General features: G+C 47.8%; 1 protein-coding gene across 24 annotated transcripts in view; it reads left to right on the top strand.

The window, feature by feature from the left end:
* Positions 1 to 17,935, top strand: part of ZMAT4 (zinc finger matrin-type 4) — a 186,995-nt gene that overhangs the window by 73,304 nt on the left and 95,756 nt on the right. For all 24 annotated transcript variants that reach the window (XR_015950405.1, XR_015950408.1, XR_015950409.1 and 21 more), the window contains one exon: positions 15,952 to 16,041. Coding sequence is in view for 15 of the 24 variants with exons in the window: in XM_088671415.1 (XP_088527541.1) it covers positions 15,952 to 16,041 (90 nt within the window). In the remaining 9 variants the exon portion in view is untranslated. The remainder of the gene's footprint in view (positions 1 to 15,951; positions 16,042 to 17,935) is intronic.

The following is a 17,935-nucleotide window of genomic DNA, read 5'->3' as shown; positions in this document are numbered from 1 at the left end:
AAACCCCCGATGGATGGGGTATTATTATTATTATTATTATTATTATTATTATTATTATTATTATCGCAAGTGCTAACATCCCTGCAGGGAAAACACTTGCAAAGAAGTACCTCGTACCTTGCAGGATCGAACACTTCTGCTTCTTCTCTTAGCCTGGAGAAGAGAAGGTTAAGGGATGATATGACAGCCATGTTCAAATATATAAAAGGATGTCATATAGAGGAGGGTGAAATATTGTAATCTGTTGCTCCAGAGAAGCGTACACGGAGCAATGGATTCAAACTACAAGAAAGAAGATTCCACCTAAACATTAGGAAGAACTTCCTGACAGTAAGAGCTGTTCGGCAGTTGAATTTGCTGCCAAGAAGCGTGGTGGAGTCTCCTTCTTTGGAGGTCTTTAAGCAGAGGCTTGACAGCCATATGTCAGGAATGCTTTGATGGTTTTTCCTGCTTGGCAGGGGGTTGGACTGGATGGCCCTTGTGGTCTCTTCCAACTCTATGATTCTATGATTCTTGTCGGGAGAGAGGAAGGAGGGGTTGGCCTCCTTTGGGTCGGGTCAGGAAGGGGGACTGTGCGCAGCCCTATTATTCATCCACCTTCAAGGGATTGTTTTTATATGTCTCTGTCTTTTTGCTATTAACACCTTTGTTGCTGTTAGCAAATTTGAGATTGTAGGGTTGTGTATTTTTACATACTAGAATGAAAAGCTTGGAAAAGGATTATTTTAGAGTCAAAAGATAATGCTGTGTATTCTTATGAAGGCTTGAACATATTTTATTTGTTTTGTTTTTTCCTGAACAAACAAGAATGTCTTGTAGAACGGCATAAGTCTTGATGAAGGTGGGAGTAAATACTGAGGTCAGAAGGAAATTCAAGGCCTGCAATTCTGGCTGCCATTTACACCCCTTCACAGTGGCTGATCATGAGAGCAGTTCACAACAAGCTATGAATAGCTTTGGGGAGGATCCCTTGACAAGCCCTGCCAGCAGCACAAAACTAAGCACATCTTCTGAGAAGCAGGTCCTCTGGAGTCCTGTGGGGCTTAGTCCTTGGAAAGCGCATTGAGAATTTCAGCCTGCAGGGGCATCAGCCTGTGAGCCAGAGAGAGTCTTCATCTCAAGCCACCATGCTAGGCTTCTCACTTCCTGCTATAGCCTTTGTCCAAGCGTCCTGGTCTCAGGGCATGCAAATTATCTGGCCAGAAGTGAGGAGTTGACATTAAATGTTTCCTATCCACTGGGCTGCCTCTACGTCAGCTGCCTCTACCTCCCCTTCCTTCATCTGTACCTGAGAAACCCGCCTCCCCCACTCACTGCGCTAGCCGAGGTTAATTTCCAACAACCGACCTATTTGTTTGTTTGTAAGACATTCTGTTTTTTTTATTTGAATGATATGCAATCAGCATCACCAGCAGGGTCTGCCCCAGGTCTCCGATTTGAAACCTCAGGGTTTGCGATGCTCCTGACCCGGCAACCCCAGGAGTCTGGGACCGCCATAGTCTGGTGTTCTGCCCAGGGGGGGCCCCAAAGCAGAGCTCATGGACAGAATCTCCCTGGAGTTGCTCCTGGCTAGTCACTATTCCTGCTGGCCTGTTCTCTTGCCTCCCATTATGGCCCAGGCAGTGATGGAATAGAAAGAACAAAAAACCTGCATTTAGCACTCCAGTACGGGAATTTATTTTAGAAAGCCTCCCACGGGAACCATGAGCAGTGGCAGATAGGGAATGTAATGGTCTTACAGCTCCCCCTCTTTAGATAGTAATTAGCCATGCAGCTGAAACTCTGGGCAAAGTCAGTAATGGCTCTGTCCCACTAAAGCATATGGATGTCTAACTAGTTCAATTGATTTCAGTGGGAGATGTAGCCTAATCCTATGTGTGCTTGTTCAGAAGGAAACCCCATTATCTACAATGAGCCTTCCTCGTAGGTAAGCATGCACAGGGTTGCAGCCTTACAAGGCAATCATAAGCCTATAAACTCAGATGTAAGCTCTATAGAAGTGAAATGGGCTTACTCCCTAGTAAATGTGCTTAGAATTGCAGTCTTACATGTGCAGGCTGCAATGCTATACACACCTATCTGTGACTGAGTCCCGTTGAAACAAATGGTGGCTGCTTCTGACTGAGCATAGGAATGTGGTCAGGTGCTTCAATGTAGGTCGACCGACTGGGGCCAGTAGCTGGATAAAGTTGATACATGCATGATGAGGAACAAAAAGACATGGGATTCTACCCAGTTTATCTCAGAGTAGACCAATTGAAAATAATGACCCTAAGTTAGTTACATTCATTATCTTAATGGGTCTACTTCGAGTAGGGGTAATATTGACTACAACCCATGCAGCTCAACCAAGTTTCGAGGAAACCCCAGTGCTTGTTGTGGCAGAAGTGGGTGCAGAGACCTTTTAATTTCTCCCCATTTCTCTCTCTCCTTTCCGTTTTAGGTGCCACTTTTCCACATCAGTTTGCCATTAAAGGGAGGGGCAGCCCATGAAAATCCATCAGCATTTATACGGATATTTTTCTAAGCAATTTTGCCTAATATAACACATTTCGGTATATCTCTAATATATACATTTAGCCATATCTGTTTTTCAATTTCAATATCAATGTATCAATTTATGGGAGAGGCAGGTGGAGAACTGCAGCGCAACATTTGGAGACTTTGCTGCTCCTCTGCAAGGCAACACTAGGGATATTTTCACATGTCACTAAAAGTGATTTTTTTTTCTTTAGATCATCTGAGAGTCTGTCAGGGGAAATTACATTCCCTCTTTGCTCCAACACTCACCCCAAAGAGTGTAGCTATTTGACACCACTTATCCTTGCTAATTTGTTTCATTCTCTTATTTGCACTCTTTTATTTAATGCACAAATTTCTTCTTGGAAAAAAATGTGCAGCCACAGTGATGCATACAAATGGAACTGCTTCTGCTCTTGGATGGGGGAAATATTCCTGCGTATAAGACTACTTTTTAACCCAGGAAAATATTCTCAAAAGTGGGGGTCGTCTTATACGCCGCGTGGTATTTCTTATATGGTGAGTATATCCCAAACTCTATATTTTAACTGGAAAAGTTGGGGGTTGTCTTATACGCCCAGTCATCTTATATAGCTTAACAGCAATTTAATTCTGCCCCCCCCCCAATTGCTGATCTGTGATCTGAAATTCCAACAGAGTGGTGCCATCAGAAGCAAGGATTCCAAACAGACCTGTTGGCATTGCCCCTGCTGCTGCTGCTGCTGCATATGCCAGTAACCTGGTATTCTGGGGCCCAGTCTAACTTCTGCTACCGTCAGGGGCGTAGCAAGGGAGGGGCATTGGGGCGCTCTGCCCCAGGCAGTGTGCGATCCCAAGGGCACCATGGCGGCTGCCCCCGCCCACGGGTGCCCAGCCCCCAAAATGCATGCCCCAACTCTGAAGGCACTGCGTCCCGCCCCCAAAATGTGTGCCCTGCCCCCGTGGGGGGCACACCCAGCCCCCAGAATGCACACCAGCCATGCCCCCAACTGCTCTCTGCCCCCGGTGGTGGAGCATGAAGCTACACCCAGTGGCTACTGTGATCTGTGGAGGGCCACTGGCAGGCTTCACTCCCTGTCTCCCTGGGAGGGACCAGCCTAGCTCTGTCCCTCAGTCACTGAAGCTGCAACTGCTCCAGTGCTTGCTTTTCTCTGCCCACCACATCCCCTTTTCCTTTTGTATCACATCTATTAGATTGTGAGCCTTTAGGGAGGGGCTGTCTTTTAATATATGAGCAGCACTTGGGATGTTAGGGGAGGGGTAGTACCTCTGGTCCCCATGCTGTACTCAGCTCTCACCTGTGGCTCCTAGAAACTGTCAGCAGGCAACAGCAACCACACCTTGGGTACTTCTGTGACTTGCTGATTAAACCAGATGAGGGTAGCCAATGGGCCTCAATATTACCTTGGTTGGTTTATTTAAAATAATAATAACAACAACTGTATACTCCAGATCTCCTTCATGGATCACTGCCTTGTCATGGCGAAGGGGCTTGAATAACTCAGAGAAGCTATGAGCTATGCCATGCAGGGCCACCCAAGATGGACAGGTCATAGTGGAGAGTTTTGACTAAACGGGATCCACTTGGAGCAGGAACTGGCAAGCCACTCCAGTATCCCTGCCAAGAAAACTCCATGGACAAAGACAACAGGCTATAAAAGTTATGACGCTGGAAGATGAGCCCCTCAGGTCGGAAGGCGTCCATCATGCTACTGAGGAAGAGCGGAGGATAAGTACAAGTAGATTCAGAGCTGATGAAGCGGCTGGGCCAAACCCGAAAGGTCACTCAGTTGCGGATATGCCTGGAAGCAAAAGGAAAGTCCAATGCTGTAAAGAAAAATATTGCATAGGAACCTGGAATGTAAGAACCATGGATGAAGGTAAGCTGGATGTGGTCAAAAATGAGATGGCAAGAATAAATATTGACATCCTGGGCATCAGTGAACTAAAATGGCCAGGAATGGGCGAATTCAGTTCAGATGACCATTATATCTACTACTGTGGGCAAGAATCCCGTAAAAGAAATGGAGTGGCCCTCATAGTCAGCAAAAGAGTGGCAAAAGCTGTACTGGGATGCAATCTCAAAAATGATAGAATGATCTCGATACGAATCCAAGGCAGACCTTTTAACATCACAGTAATCCAAGTTTATGCACCAACTACCGGTGCTGAAGAAACTGAAATTCACCAATTCTATGAAGATTTACAACACCTTCTAGAAATGACACCAAAGATGGACGTTCCTCTCATTATAGGGGATTTATTAGGGAGTCAAGAGATAAAAGGAACAACTGGCAAGTTTGGCCTTGGAGTTCAAAATGAAGCAGGGCAAAGGCTAATAGAGTTCTGTCAAGAGAACAAGCTGGTCATCACAAACACTCTTTTCCAACAACACAAGAGACGACTCTACACATGGATATCACCAAATGGGCAGCATCGAAATCAGATTGATTATATTCTCTGCAGCCAAAGATGGAGAAGCTCTGTACAGTCAGCAAAAACAAGACCTGGAGCTGACTGTAACTCAGATCATCAGCTTCTTATAGCAAAATTCCAGCTTAAACTGAAGAAAGTAGGAAAAACCACTCGGCCAGTAAGATATAATCTACGGTAAATCAAATCCCTTATGAATACACAGTGAAAGTGAGGAACAGGTTTAAGGATTTAGATTTGGTGAACAGAGTGCCTGAAGAACTATGGACATTATACAGGAGGCAGCAACAAAAACCATCTTGATGAAAAGGAAATGCAAGTGTCTGTCCAATGAGGCCTTACAAATAGTGGGGGAGAGAAGACAAGCAAAATGTGAGGGAGATAGTGAAAGATGCAAGAAATTGAATGCAGACTTCCAAAAAATAGCAAGGAGGCCTTCTTAAACAAGTAATGCAAAGAAATAGAGAAAAACAATAGAATGGGGAAAACCAGAGATCTGTTCAAGAAATTGGAGATATGAAAGGAACATTTCGTACAAAGATTACCATAATAAAGGACAAAAGTGGTAAAGACCTAACTGAAGCAGAAGACATCAAGAACAGGTGGCAAGAATACACAGAGGAATTATACCAGAAAGATATGGAGGTCTCGTACACCCCAGGTAGTGTGGTTGCTGACCTTGAGCCAGACATCCTGGAGAGTGAAGTCAAATGGGCCTTAGAAAGCACTGCTAATAACAAGGCCAGTGATGATATCCCAGCTGAACTATTTAAAATTTTAAAAGATGATGCTGTTAAGGTGCTACACCCAATATGCCAGCAAGTTTGGAAAACTCAGCAGTGGTCAGAGGATTGGAGAAGATCAGTCTACATCCCAATTCCAAAGAAGGGCAGTGCCAAAGAATGCTCCAACTACCGCACAATTGCCCTCATTTTACACGCTAGCAAGGTTATGCTTAAAATTCTACAAGGCAGGCTTAGGCAGTATGTGGACCGAGAACTCCCAGAAGTGCAAGCTGGATTTTGAAGGGTCAGAGGAACCAGAGACCAAATTGCAAACATGCGATGGATTATGGAGAAAGCTAGAGAGTTCCAGAAAAACATCTACTTCTGCTACATTGACTACGCAAAAGCATTTGACTGTGTCGACCACAGCAAACTATGGCAAGTTCTTAAAGAAATGGGAGTGCCTAATCACCTCATCTGTCTCCTGAGAAATCTCTATGTGGGACAAGAAGCTACAGTTAGAACTGGATATGGAACAACTGATTGGTTCAAAATTGGGAAAGGAGTACGATAAGGCTGTATATTGTCTCCCTGCTTATTTAACTTATATGCATAATTCATCATGCGAAAGGCTGGACTAGATGAATCCCAATCCGGAATTAAGATTGCCGGAAGAAATATCAACAACCTCAGATATGCTGATGACACAACCTTGATGGCAGAAAGTGAGGAGGAATTAAAGAACCTTTTAATGAGGATGAAAGAGGAGAGCACAACATATGGTCTGAAGCTCAACATCAAAAAAACTAAGATCATGGCCACTGGTCCCATCACCTCCTGGCAAATAGAAGGGGAAGAAATGGAGGCAGTGAGAGATTTTACTTTCTTGGGTTCCATGATCACTGCAGATGGTGACAGCAGTCACAAAATTAAAAGATGCCTGCTTCTTGGGAGAAAAACAATGACAAACCTAGACAGCATCTTAAAAAGCAGAGACATCACCTTGCCGACAAAGGTCCGTATAGTTAAAGCTATGGTTTTCCCAGGAGTGGTGTATGGAAGTGAGAGCTGGACCATCAAGAAGGCTGATTGCCGAAGAATTGGTGCTTTTGAATTATGGTGCTGGAGGAGACTCTTGAGAATCCCATGGACTGCAAGAAGATCAAACCTATCCATTCTGAAGGAAATCAGCCCTGAGTGCTCACTGGAAGGACAGAGCCTGAAGCTGAGGCTCCAATACTTTGGCCACCTCATGAGAAGAGAAGACTCCATGGAAAAGACCCTGATGTTGGGAAAGATTGAGGGCACAAGGAGAAGGGGACGACAGAGGACGAGGTGGTTGGACAGGGCGAAGCTACCAACATGAGTCTGAATAAACTGTGGGATGAGCATTATATCTACTACTGTGGGCAAGAATCCCGTAAAGAAACTCGCTATCCCCTCGTGCCCTGCAGCTGAGCGCAGAGAGGGAGGGAAGGCTGTGGCCTTGCCGCTCCTCTTACGGGCTCCTCCGTCGAGCGCGCGAGGGGAAGGCACGAGGGGAGGCGGAGTCCGGCGCCTGGGCCTAGCCGCCTCCCTCAGCCATAGTGCGCTTCGTCGCGGGCTTTGCCTACGACGACGACGGGGAAAGCCTGGCCGCCGGAGCCGCAGCAGCAGGAGCCGGAGCCCGGGGACTGGGAGGCTTTGGCGGGGGTGTCCGGCTGCCCCGTCAGCAGGAGCGCCACTACCAGCTCAAACGGGAGGCGACAGGAAGGAGACCTGTCCTCGCTGGACGCACACACGTGCGCGCTTCCCCCCCGCCAACGCTCAGTCCAGCCAGGAGCGGCGGTTGGCAGCCGCAGGGAAATGGTAGGTGGGGGGGGGAGAGCGCGCGCGTGTGTGCGTCCAGTCTCTGCTGTCCAATCCCTGTGTCTCTGGCGTACATGCGCAGTACCCCAGGGACACACGGGACAACTTGGACGCAGGGACAACTTGGACTTTATTATATAGGATTATGCCCCTGGGTTATGCCCCTGGGTTGCTTTGTGGATTAATATAAGAACCTGGAACCTGTCTCAGTAGCCGATGGGCAGCCAGTGCGGTTGTTTTTACAAGGGTGGCACACATTTTACAAGGGTGGCACACATTGTCAGCTATCAACCCACACCAGCAGCATAGCAGCCACAATCTTCATAAGCTGGAGCTTCCAGACCAGATGCAAAGGCAGCTCCACAGTGAGGGCATGACAGTAATCCAGGCGCAAGATGGGCTCCAGCGGTCAGACTATCCATCCAGGCGTGGTCATGGCTGGTGGACCAGAAGAAGTTAGCAGAAGGCACTGCTACCCCAGGAGACACTGGAGCCTCTAGGACCCTTGTCCTCAGGGGCGGAGGAAGGGGTGCAGAAGAGGCGGGCCACTCCGGGTGTCACCACTGAGGGGGGGTGGCAAAATGCCGGGCGGCACTCACCACGGGGCCTGCAGTGCACCCCCACACTGCCCCAAATGGTCCGCCCTGGCTTGCCCCGCCCCCACGGGCAGCTAGCCCCGCCCCTGGGGACAGGGTATGCGCGGCACCCCAGGCGCCCAATCGGCTTGCTCCACCACTGCCTGTCCTCTGTTATTCTTATTGTCACATTGTTGTAGTAGGACTTTGCAAGCGAAACTTGACACAGATCATTATAGCAGCAAACTATGGGGGTGTTTCCTGCCCTCAAGTGCCTCAGATTTCTTTTCAACTGGTGTGTGTGTGTGGCTGAAAGGATGTAGAAGTTTGTTCTGCAGCACAGATGAGATGCAAATTTCCAGGCTTTGTGCCCTCCCCTTCTTAGAAGTCCCCACGCTCTTGCAAAGACCTCCATCTGAGAATGTCCCTTTTCCTCTAGAAGAGCAAGGAATGCTGCAGGGCAAAGTTTTAATTAACGAGGTCAAAGCCAGTCCTGGAAGCATAAAACCTAATGCTGTTTGAAGCAAAGTAAATGACTTCACTCAAAATGCAAATTTGCACTTTTCTTTGAACTGAATAAGTCAACCGCTAATAGTACAACCCAGAACCACAAGCCATGGCAATTCTCCCATATACAGTACTTTCAGCAACAGGACCTGGCGCATGCACCCATTTCATTTACCTGGGCTTTTGCCTACTCTCCAGCTCTCCCAATTTGGCAGAGACCATTTCAGTTTCCGGAGTGATGTGATCTGGACAAATAACTCTCTTTACTTTGCCTTTTAGGAAAGACAAGTGTGACCTACAACAAACTGTTTTGAAAGGGGGTGGTTTTTACTTCTGCAAATATTTTTTAAATATTAATTTGATATTTAAAACCATCTTTATTTAGCTTCTTTAAAATATAAGAAACACAAGCATGTTCTCCTGATCAGGTGTCTCCCTCTTGTTTCTGTTTTGGCTCAGCCGTCAGCACTCACCACCTATGTTTGCTATTAGATTGAGGGAGTTTGACAATACATTAAAACATTATGGTTGATGTAGGCTTCAATTTTCCGGCATTAGGACTTGTTGGGATTCTGGTGAACACAGAGTTAAAACACTCTGGAGGCGTTCTGATTCTCTGGGTGTCTGCCCCCAAGTGATATGCGCAATTTCCTTTGTTCAGAGTTCTGTTTTTGGTTTTGAGTCTGAGAGTCTGAGTTTCTGCCAGAGAAGAGTGTGTAGGAGAGAGTGCTAGAGATAAGAGCTGCAAACATGCAGCTAGCTTCTGTTGGTTTTGCTGTTTCTTTTATGCTTCTGTAATAAAGATGAGTTAGACTAGAAGCAACGGAGTTGAGTCTGTTTTATTGAAGACACAGACTGCCATCGTCCCAGCTGCGATGTAACTCTGCTGGGTCTGAACAAGACGAAGCTTTGCAGAGCGAGCTGGGGAGCATGCTCAGGGCCGGCCCTAAGGCAAGGCTGGGTGGCACAATGCGCCAGGGCACTGGGCCGCCAGGGGGTGCCGCGTGGCGGAGGCCAGACGCAGCACCTCCCTGCATCAGCTTGCTGCCCTTGCCCGCCTCCGGCATACTGAGCGGCAGCCAGAGCCTCCGTCCCACCGGAGTGCTGCCTGCCCGGAGGGCTGCCAGGAGGTGGCTGGCCATGAGGGTGAGCCCCAGAGCCTCCGCCTCTTCCCCGCTATAAAAAGGTGAAACAGTGTGTGTGTGTGTGTGATCTTTGAATGTGGGGGTGTTAGATATCCTTGAGACGGCCCTGAGCGTGCTGGGCAGCCATTGAAGATTGGCTGCGTGGGTCTAAAGATTTACGACCCACTAATGAACTTTACAACACTACAATTTACCACAACAGGACTGTTATGTATTAGTGTATATACCGTGTTTCTCCTAAAATAAGACACGTCTTATATTTATTTTTCCTCCCAAAAAACACACCACGGCTTATTTTCAGGGGATGTCTTATTTTTTATTAAGTATTTTTTTATTAACCATGCATTTTGTAAAGTGGGCAAGGTTGGGGCTCGGATCCGTGAGCGCTGCACCGCTTGCCGGCTTTTGCTCAGTCGGGGCGGGCTGTTGCTGGCTCTCACCGGGTCCCGGGTCTCACCGGCTCTCACCTCGGGGAGGCGCGCTGTTCAGGCTCCCGCTGGGTCGGAGCTCGGCGAGCGCTGCACCTTTTGCCGGCTCCCGCTCAGTAGGGGCTCGGCGCGGCGCGCTGTTGCCGGCTCCCGCTCAGTCAGGGCTCGGTGCGGCGTGTGCTGCGCCTCTCACCGGGTCCTGCTGTGTCGGGGGTCGGCGTAGTGCGCTGTTGCAGGCTCCTGCTGAGTCGGGGCTCGGCGAGCGCTGCACCTCTTCCCTGCTCCCGCTCAATCGGGGCTTCGTGCGGCTCACGCTACAGCTCTCGCCGGGTCCCGCTGGGTCGGGGATCGGCACGGTGCGCTGTTGACGGCTCTCCCGGGTCGGCCCTCGTGGGGTCCTGCTTGTCGGGGCTCGGCGCGCTGTACTGCCGGGACCTGCGGCTCTCGCAGGGTCCTGCTGCAGCTCTTGCCGGCTCCTGGTCAGTCGTGACTCCACGTGGGACACGCTGCTGGGCGATTTGGCGGGGCAGCAACATCCGTTTCTGGGCGCCGACAGGAAACTTCATTTTCCTTTTCCTCTTCCTTGGCGCCATCCAGACCTGCTCCCCCCCGGCTTATTTTCGGGGTATGTCTTATATTTATTCTACCCTTGAAAAGCCTGCCATGGCTTATTTTTGAGGCCCGTCTTATTTTAGGAGAAACACGGTAGTTTTCCCTCAGGTCCTTGACAGTTGTTTTAGGAGGGAACTTTAGGAGGGAACTTCGAATTATGTGTGATACATGGTTTGAGCCAGCCTCTATAAAAGCAGGCCGGCTCGGCAATGCAGTTCAATTCTGTTCTGGCTTCCGAATAAAGAGCTTCTTGAAGAATCGCTGTGTTGTCTACCCACTATTTAATACTGGCGACGAAGGTGGAATGGCTGGACATCAGAGCACAGCCAGATTCCAATGCTCACCAAGCGAAATCACTGAGCGGAGTCACTGAGCTGAATCACTGAGCAAAACCAATTCAGAACTGACCGTTCTGGCTAGAGCACTGTGTTCCATCCATCGCTCTCCACACCGGCATTGGAATCATGGCTTCATTCGTGCCTCTACCGCCGTTTGCACCAACCTCTGAATTGTGGGACGCTTACCTCGCTCGGTTTGCCTGCTATCTCTAAGCAAATAAGCTGACCGCAGTGTCCGCAGAACGGAAGCGGGGCCTTTTCCTCTGTCTTTGCGGCTCCAGGGTCTTCAAGACAGCCCGGGCCTTGGTCGCGCCTCTAGCCGTTGAGGCAACGCCGTGGGACATGCTCAAAGAGAAACTCTATAACCACTATGCACCCAAGCCACCCAAAATTGCTGCCCGTCCTGCGTTCTACCACCGAGATCAGGCAGAGGGTGAGTCGATCAACAACTACATCGCCACGCTTCGAAAGGCTGTCCTGCACTGCCAGTTCCGAGACTTAGAAGATGCCCTGATTGATCGAATCGTCTGCGGAGTCCGGGACAACTGTCTACAACAGTGCCTCCTCGCCATGCCAGACCTCAGGCTGCAGAAGGCCACTGAGGAGGCCATGGCCTCAGAAGCTGCTGAACTCTACGCTCAGGATATCCTCAAGGCCAGCAGCCCGCATCCTGCTAAGGAGACAATCCCCATGCACCACCAGGAAGCCAGCAGTGACGAGGCATCCTCCAGCGAAGACGATGACGTGCACCAGACAAAGCGGGAGTGCAGGAAGTTCAAACAGAGGTCAAGAAGACGGACGCTTATGGCACCGACACATTGACCAGCTGAGGCGCAGGGTTGGGAATTTGGACACTGCCACAGTGCCCCCAACTGCGCCCCCAGCTCCGGAGCCAACACTTAACAGAAGGCGAGGCTCAATCTACACCTCCCTCACAAGCTGCGGACGTGGATCCTAGCCAAGCCGCATCAGAGGTTCAGCATGGCCCTCCAGAGTCTAGGGCCACTGCTGTGCCTGGCCGTCCGCAGAGTCCGCACGTGGCGGTTCCTTCGGCAGTCATGGAGACAGGAAACTTGGACTCACTGCCACCACCGGTGGTGCCACAGTCTCCGCAGGAATCGGCCAACCCCCTGGACACTGGGACTGGCCCTTGGCGTTCCATCCTACTTAAGGGACTATGTTAGTAATTGCATTTGAAACGTTGCATTGTAAATACCTTGAAACCGTTACATTGTTTGAGCCAGCCTCTATAAAAGCAGGCTGGCTCGGCAATGCAGTTCAGTTCAGTTCTGGCTTCCGAATAAAGAGCTTCTTGGAGAATCGCTGTGTCGTCTACCCACTATTTAATAAGGACCCTTCCATTTTGGCTGCTAAAAGTTAAAATCTCTGAGTTTTGGGGCTCTGATGCATCTTGACTTGCATGCCTGGGGTATGGCCATGGCTCAGTGGCAGAACATCTGCCCTGGTTGCGGAAGGTGCCAGCTTCAACCTCAAGGTGGAGGTGGAGAACTGCTGCCAGTCAGTGGTGAGTGAGATGGGCCAATGGTGGAAAGAGACAGCATGCATAGAAAACAAAAACAGGATTCAGTATGACCTTAACATCTTGAGAAAGGGGCCCCAAATAACAAAATGAATTTCAGTAGGGACTAAGATAAGGTTCTGCAATTAGGCAGAAAGAATCAGGTGCACAAATACAGGGGGTGGGGGGAGAGACACCCGGTTTAACAGGAGCACGCGTGAAAAGGACCCAGGAGTCTTATTAGGCCACAAGCTTAACATGAGTCAACCATGTGATGTACCAGCAGAAAAAAGCTAATGAAGTTCTAGGCTGCATCAACAGAAGTATAGTGCCCACCTTCAATTATTTGAAGGGCTTTTCACATATAGAAGGTAGAGCAAACATGTTTTCTACTGCTCAAACCAACTGATTCAAATTAATAAGAAAGGAGATTTCAACAAAACATGAATTTGGATGGTAAGAGCCAGTGCCGGATTTACGTATAAGCTAAATAAGCTATAGATTAGGGCAGGGGTGTACTGATGGGGGGGGGTCCTCCCCGTATGCCATCCTGAAGGGGGGTGACATTTTGGTGGGGGGGGGGCCTGCCCACAACCCCCAAGCCCATAAGTGGCAAAACATTGGCTCGCTGTAAGCGGCTCCCACTTTGCCGCTTTACAGAGAGCTGGGGAGGGAGGGGCTGGGGACGGACGGGAGCCATGGCTCCATGCCCCTCCCTCCCCCCCAGCTCTTTGTAAGTGGCTCCCACTTTGCCGCTTTACAGAGAGCTGGGGAGGGTGGAGGACAGGGGAGTCCCCAACGGTCATCCTCGACTGGCTGGTCCCCAACTGGGAGCCAAGCGGCTCCCCTGTCTCTCCCAGCCTCCAAAGCCCAGCAACATGCAAACACACAGAGGAGCAAAGCTCCCAGGGCCCCTTCCCAAAATAACACATTTGGCCTGGATTGGCGCCTCAGGGCTCCCCCCCCTCCCCAAGCAGCCCACCCCCTGCTGTTGCTTTAAATCACAGCTGACTTACATCCCCTACTGGTTTTAGCCTTTACCTCACTCAAATTCATGGAGCGCTAAGAGGGCTCCCCCCCTCGCTGTTTGTGAAGGGGGGTCCTCCTTTCTTCTTTCTTTCTTTGTGTTTGAACTAGCAGGCGAGCAGGCCAGGAGCTTTGCATGGGCAGTATCACTTGCATTGTAAGCCCTGCAAAAGTTCCTCTCATCGCTGCTCAACAGGGAGCTGCTGCAGCCACCCACAATTCCCTGGACGCCCCCATTGGGTTGCTGGTGCGAGCGACGTGCCGCGCCCCCCGCTCCGGGTGCCAAAGCCCCTAGCTCTGCCACTGGCTTAGGGTCCCACTCTCTTGGGGGCCCCCAAAAATTTAAAGGCAAAAAACTGGATGTACATTTCCAAAATATAAGATAAAAAACAAATAAAATAAAACCTACATACACCAACAGTGTTTTGCGTTGTGTAGGCTCCTATGATGTAACTAATTTAAGAAATTCAACACAAAAAAACAGTGACAATTTGTTGATGACAAAGGACAGCTGGATATATAAAGGGCCCCATTACCTTCAGTAACTTAGGGCCTCATCAAACCCTGGTAAGAGCTGTTTGAGAGCTGATTCCTACATTGCAGGAGGGTTTAACTAGATGACTCTTGGGACTCCCTCTCACCTGATGAGTCTATGGATGCTGAAGAACCATGTAGTCAGTTTGTCATTTCACCTGTTTGCTCTTTTTGAATTGATATTAGAGGACCGAATAAAATGCACTGAATTTGCTGGAGAGGCTCAGTCAGGACACCCAGCAGGGAAAGGAGAGCTGTCTGTAATACTTCATAGTGGGTAGGTGGTCTGCCAGTGATCTTGGTTGGGTACAAGTTAGGGAATTTTCTTACTAGGCAAGAAGGCTTTTAGTTTCATTTGTGAAATTGTTAGAGGGTACATATTAAACCCCCTTTTCCCTCTTGCTCACTCTCCTAATACATAGTGCACATTCCAGGCAAAGCTAAGCACTTTCAAGGAGAGATGGGCAATTCTGCCTATTTCAGTCTCTCTTTTTCCACATCAGTTTATGGAGTTTATTTTTAAGTCCTCATGAAAATTCATCAGCATTTTAGTGTATTTTTCTCATAATAAACACATTTGAAATGCATTTTTACCTAATACACACATTTTTGCAAGCTGCTTTCCCTAATACATATGCACCACTTCATGTACACTTTACCTTAATAAATTAATGTTTGCACACATTACTTGACTGGAAAACTGCACCACAAAATTCAGAGAAGTGAAGGCTTTGAATTCATGCTGTGTTTTGGGTCACATATTGAACCAGGTAGTGTGAATTAAGTAAGTTTCCCTTTAAATGTGAACTAAACTGAACTTCTTCCCCTCCCCATACTCTAAGTCCCATTGATTTCTGTGGGAGTAAGTGAAACCCCCCGTGGAACTCTCATTGAGATCAGTAGAAAATAAGGAAGCACAACTGGGCCAAGCCTATATTTTGTAATGGTTCTGAAGAGGGTAATCATTTATCCATTAACTAAGGATCAAAAACACAAGTTTTGGTTTTCCAAGGTCTATCCTGCTTTGTTTCCCCCATGTTATTCCTCGTGCTACTGGAGCTCTGTTCACCACTGCGCATGCCATAATGCTCTTATTTTTCATTCCCAGATGGCAGGCGGGGATTTGATGGAACTCAGGTGTTTGCAGCCCTTTCACCCTCCAATACTCCCATTGGTTTTTCAGTTATTACATTTCTATCCATCATCTTCTCTCCAAGGCTGCTGCAGTGCGCAGCTCATGCTGCATGTAGCTGGCACAGCATTTCAGATTCTGCTCCCCCCCCTTTAAAGTGGCCTCCACATCCACTGAGATCAGATGACCCAATAAAACAATTTCCAGGGCCTGGTCTCTTGGATTTGCTGCTTCTCTGGGGCACCTGCCACACTGGCTCTTTTGTTTCGCCTAATTAATGTCATTTGGAGAGATTATCTTAGAGCATGCCATCTTGCATCACTCTCCAATAGCAAGAAAAGGGGGGGGGGTGACTGTGCAAGTTAGCTGGGAACGCACACAGCATTGGGCTGGGCTTAGAGTTTCCTTTCCACAGGTCCATATGTAGCCTCAGGCCAGCCTGTAGCAGAGTTGTGCTATGTTCCTGTGCCTCAATAGAGCAGAACTGCAGAATCCTCCTCCTTAACATCTTGCTTTTCCACATGTGAGGAGGTATATTGTTTTGTTTTTAAAAGGGGGCATCGTTCAAGTATGCCATATCAAACAACATGTTTTGGTTTTCTTCCTCAGAGCCGGAAACATGCCAGCAAAGTTCGTCTCTACTATATGCTCCACCCACTAGATGGAGGCTGCCCTGCGAAGAAGCTGCGGTCAGAAAATGTGAGTTTTGTTGCTATATCTGTTAGCAGTTACCCAACAGGACTACAAAACAGCTCTTAAAACGGATCAGGTCCAAGATGTGGTCAAGGTCGCCAACATCCTTTGGGGCCCTGAATGCACTATGCAGCAGTGTGGGCATTCTGGGAAGTCTGGGTAGGATTCAACCTGTTCTATGAAGAACTAAGCCTGTTAGTGTCCTTGGAGACAATGGTTAATGCACAGGTGGTATCATAGTTCCTCATGTGCTCATGGGGCCCTTAACAATGGCAATACCTTGGAAGCACTAAGAAATACATGAAAGTGTGGGAGCATATATTGCCAGCTAAGCTATGAATTGGACACGTCTCTCCGCAGCTCTGGAGATCTGAATTACCATTGCCACCCTGTTGCTAGCAGCTGTCCATAATCTGAGTCTGAAAATCGTAGCTTTGTGGGGAGAAAAACCCAGGAGGAACAAATATATCCTGAAAAAAGTTAATGAAGGTTTTGGTGATGGGGCCTCCAGTCTATGAACTGTTTGGTCTTTGTGTTACTGCCCTTTTCTTTTCTTTTCAGGTTAATGATTTAGAGAGCAGCTTTTAATTTTGGAACATGTTCCAACAACTGTCAATATGCCATATTCATATCTGAGAGGAAAAGTAATGAATATGTGCAGCAACCCTATTACAATTAAGCACATTTAGTGTTCCTTCTGTACACTTCTGGTTATAAATGACCCAATTCAAAATCATTTGTGAGCTAACCTTTACCACTGAGCTAAAAATGAATGGTTGTGTTTGCTAACATTTATCTGGCAGTATATTGATAACATCTGTCACTCTACCACAAAAAGTGTCAAGCAGACACAACAAATGTGTTTGGAGGTTATGACAATGAAGCTCAGGATTCAGGGAGAGGAATTTTCAGAAATGAACTTCCCCAAATTGGAAAACATCAAGCTACTTATAGGCTGAGTCCAAACACCCTCTGAAATCATAGCATGGATCATAGCAGACTTGCTTGGCTCCTGCACCACCTTTTTCTTCTTTGGCAATCCCTTGTAGCTGATTAAGATTGTTTTACATGAACACGGTTTTAAAGTGTCCGTAGGTGACTGTGGAGGCCAATTCTGGATCCACATGTCCTTCCACAGTGGGGACATAGGTTTCTGGGTGGGAGTTGATCACAGTGAGGGTTTGCCAAGTGTGCCTTCCTCTTAGCATGTTTCTGCCTTTCGTCCTGAGTTTGAGCATCTTCAAAGTCCATGACACCTTTGGTAAAGTCTATTCTCCAACTGGAGTGCTCACAGGCCAGTGTCTCCCAATTGTCGGTGCTTATACTACATTTTTAAAGATTTGCCTTGAGACAGTCTTTAAACCTCTTTTGTTGACCACCAGCATTACACTTTCCATTTTTAAGTTCAGAATAGAGTAGTTGCTTTGGAAGACGATCATCAGGCATCCACACAACATGACCAGTCCAACGAAATTGATGTTGAAGAATCATTGCTTCAACACTGGTGATCTTTTCTTCTTCCAGTACACTAATGTAAAGTTGGAGTTCTTGTTATTAGAAACCCAAAAGAAGAAGAATTCAAGAACTCAAGTCCATACGTGTTTCAATTGTGGGGATGATCCTTACTCGTGAGTCAAAAGGAAATTATAACAAACAATAATCCATTCAATTGCATATATTCTAACAAAAGTACCAACTCAAACAAGGTTACAACTCAATAATACGGAACAAAAAATGAAAATAAGAGTCTTAAGTCCATAAGCATGTATGATGTCTGAAGTCAATTGTTGAAGAAGATCCAGATGGAGGCCAGGACAGGGTCCTGTTTCAATGTATATATCTTCAGCAGCTAATTTCTAAGGAGTCGTGTAAATTGTATAAATTGTAGAAATTTTCTATT

The sequence above is a fragment of the Zootoca vivipara genome, chromosome 6 (genome assembly GCF_965207765.1).
Source record: "Zootoca vivipara chromosome 6, rZooViv2.hap1.1, whole genome shotgun sequence".
NCBI lineage: Eukaryota > Metazoa > Chordata > Lepidosauria > Squamata > Lacertidae > Zootoca > Zootoca vivipara.
The sequence above is the reverse complement of the archived record's forward strand: the minus strand, read 5'-3'. Positions and strand labels throughout refer to the sequence as shown.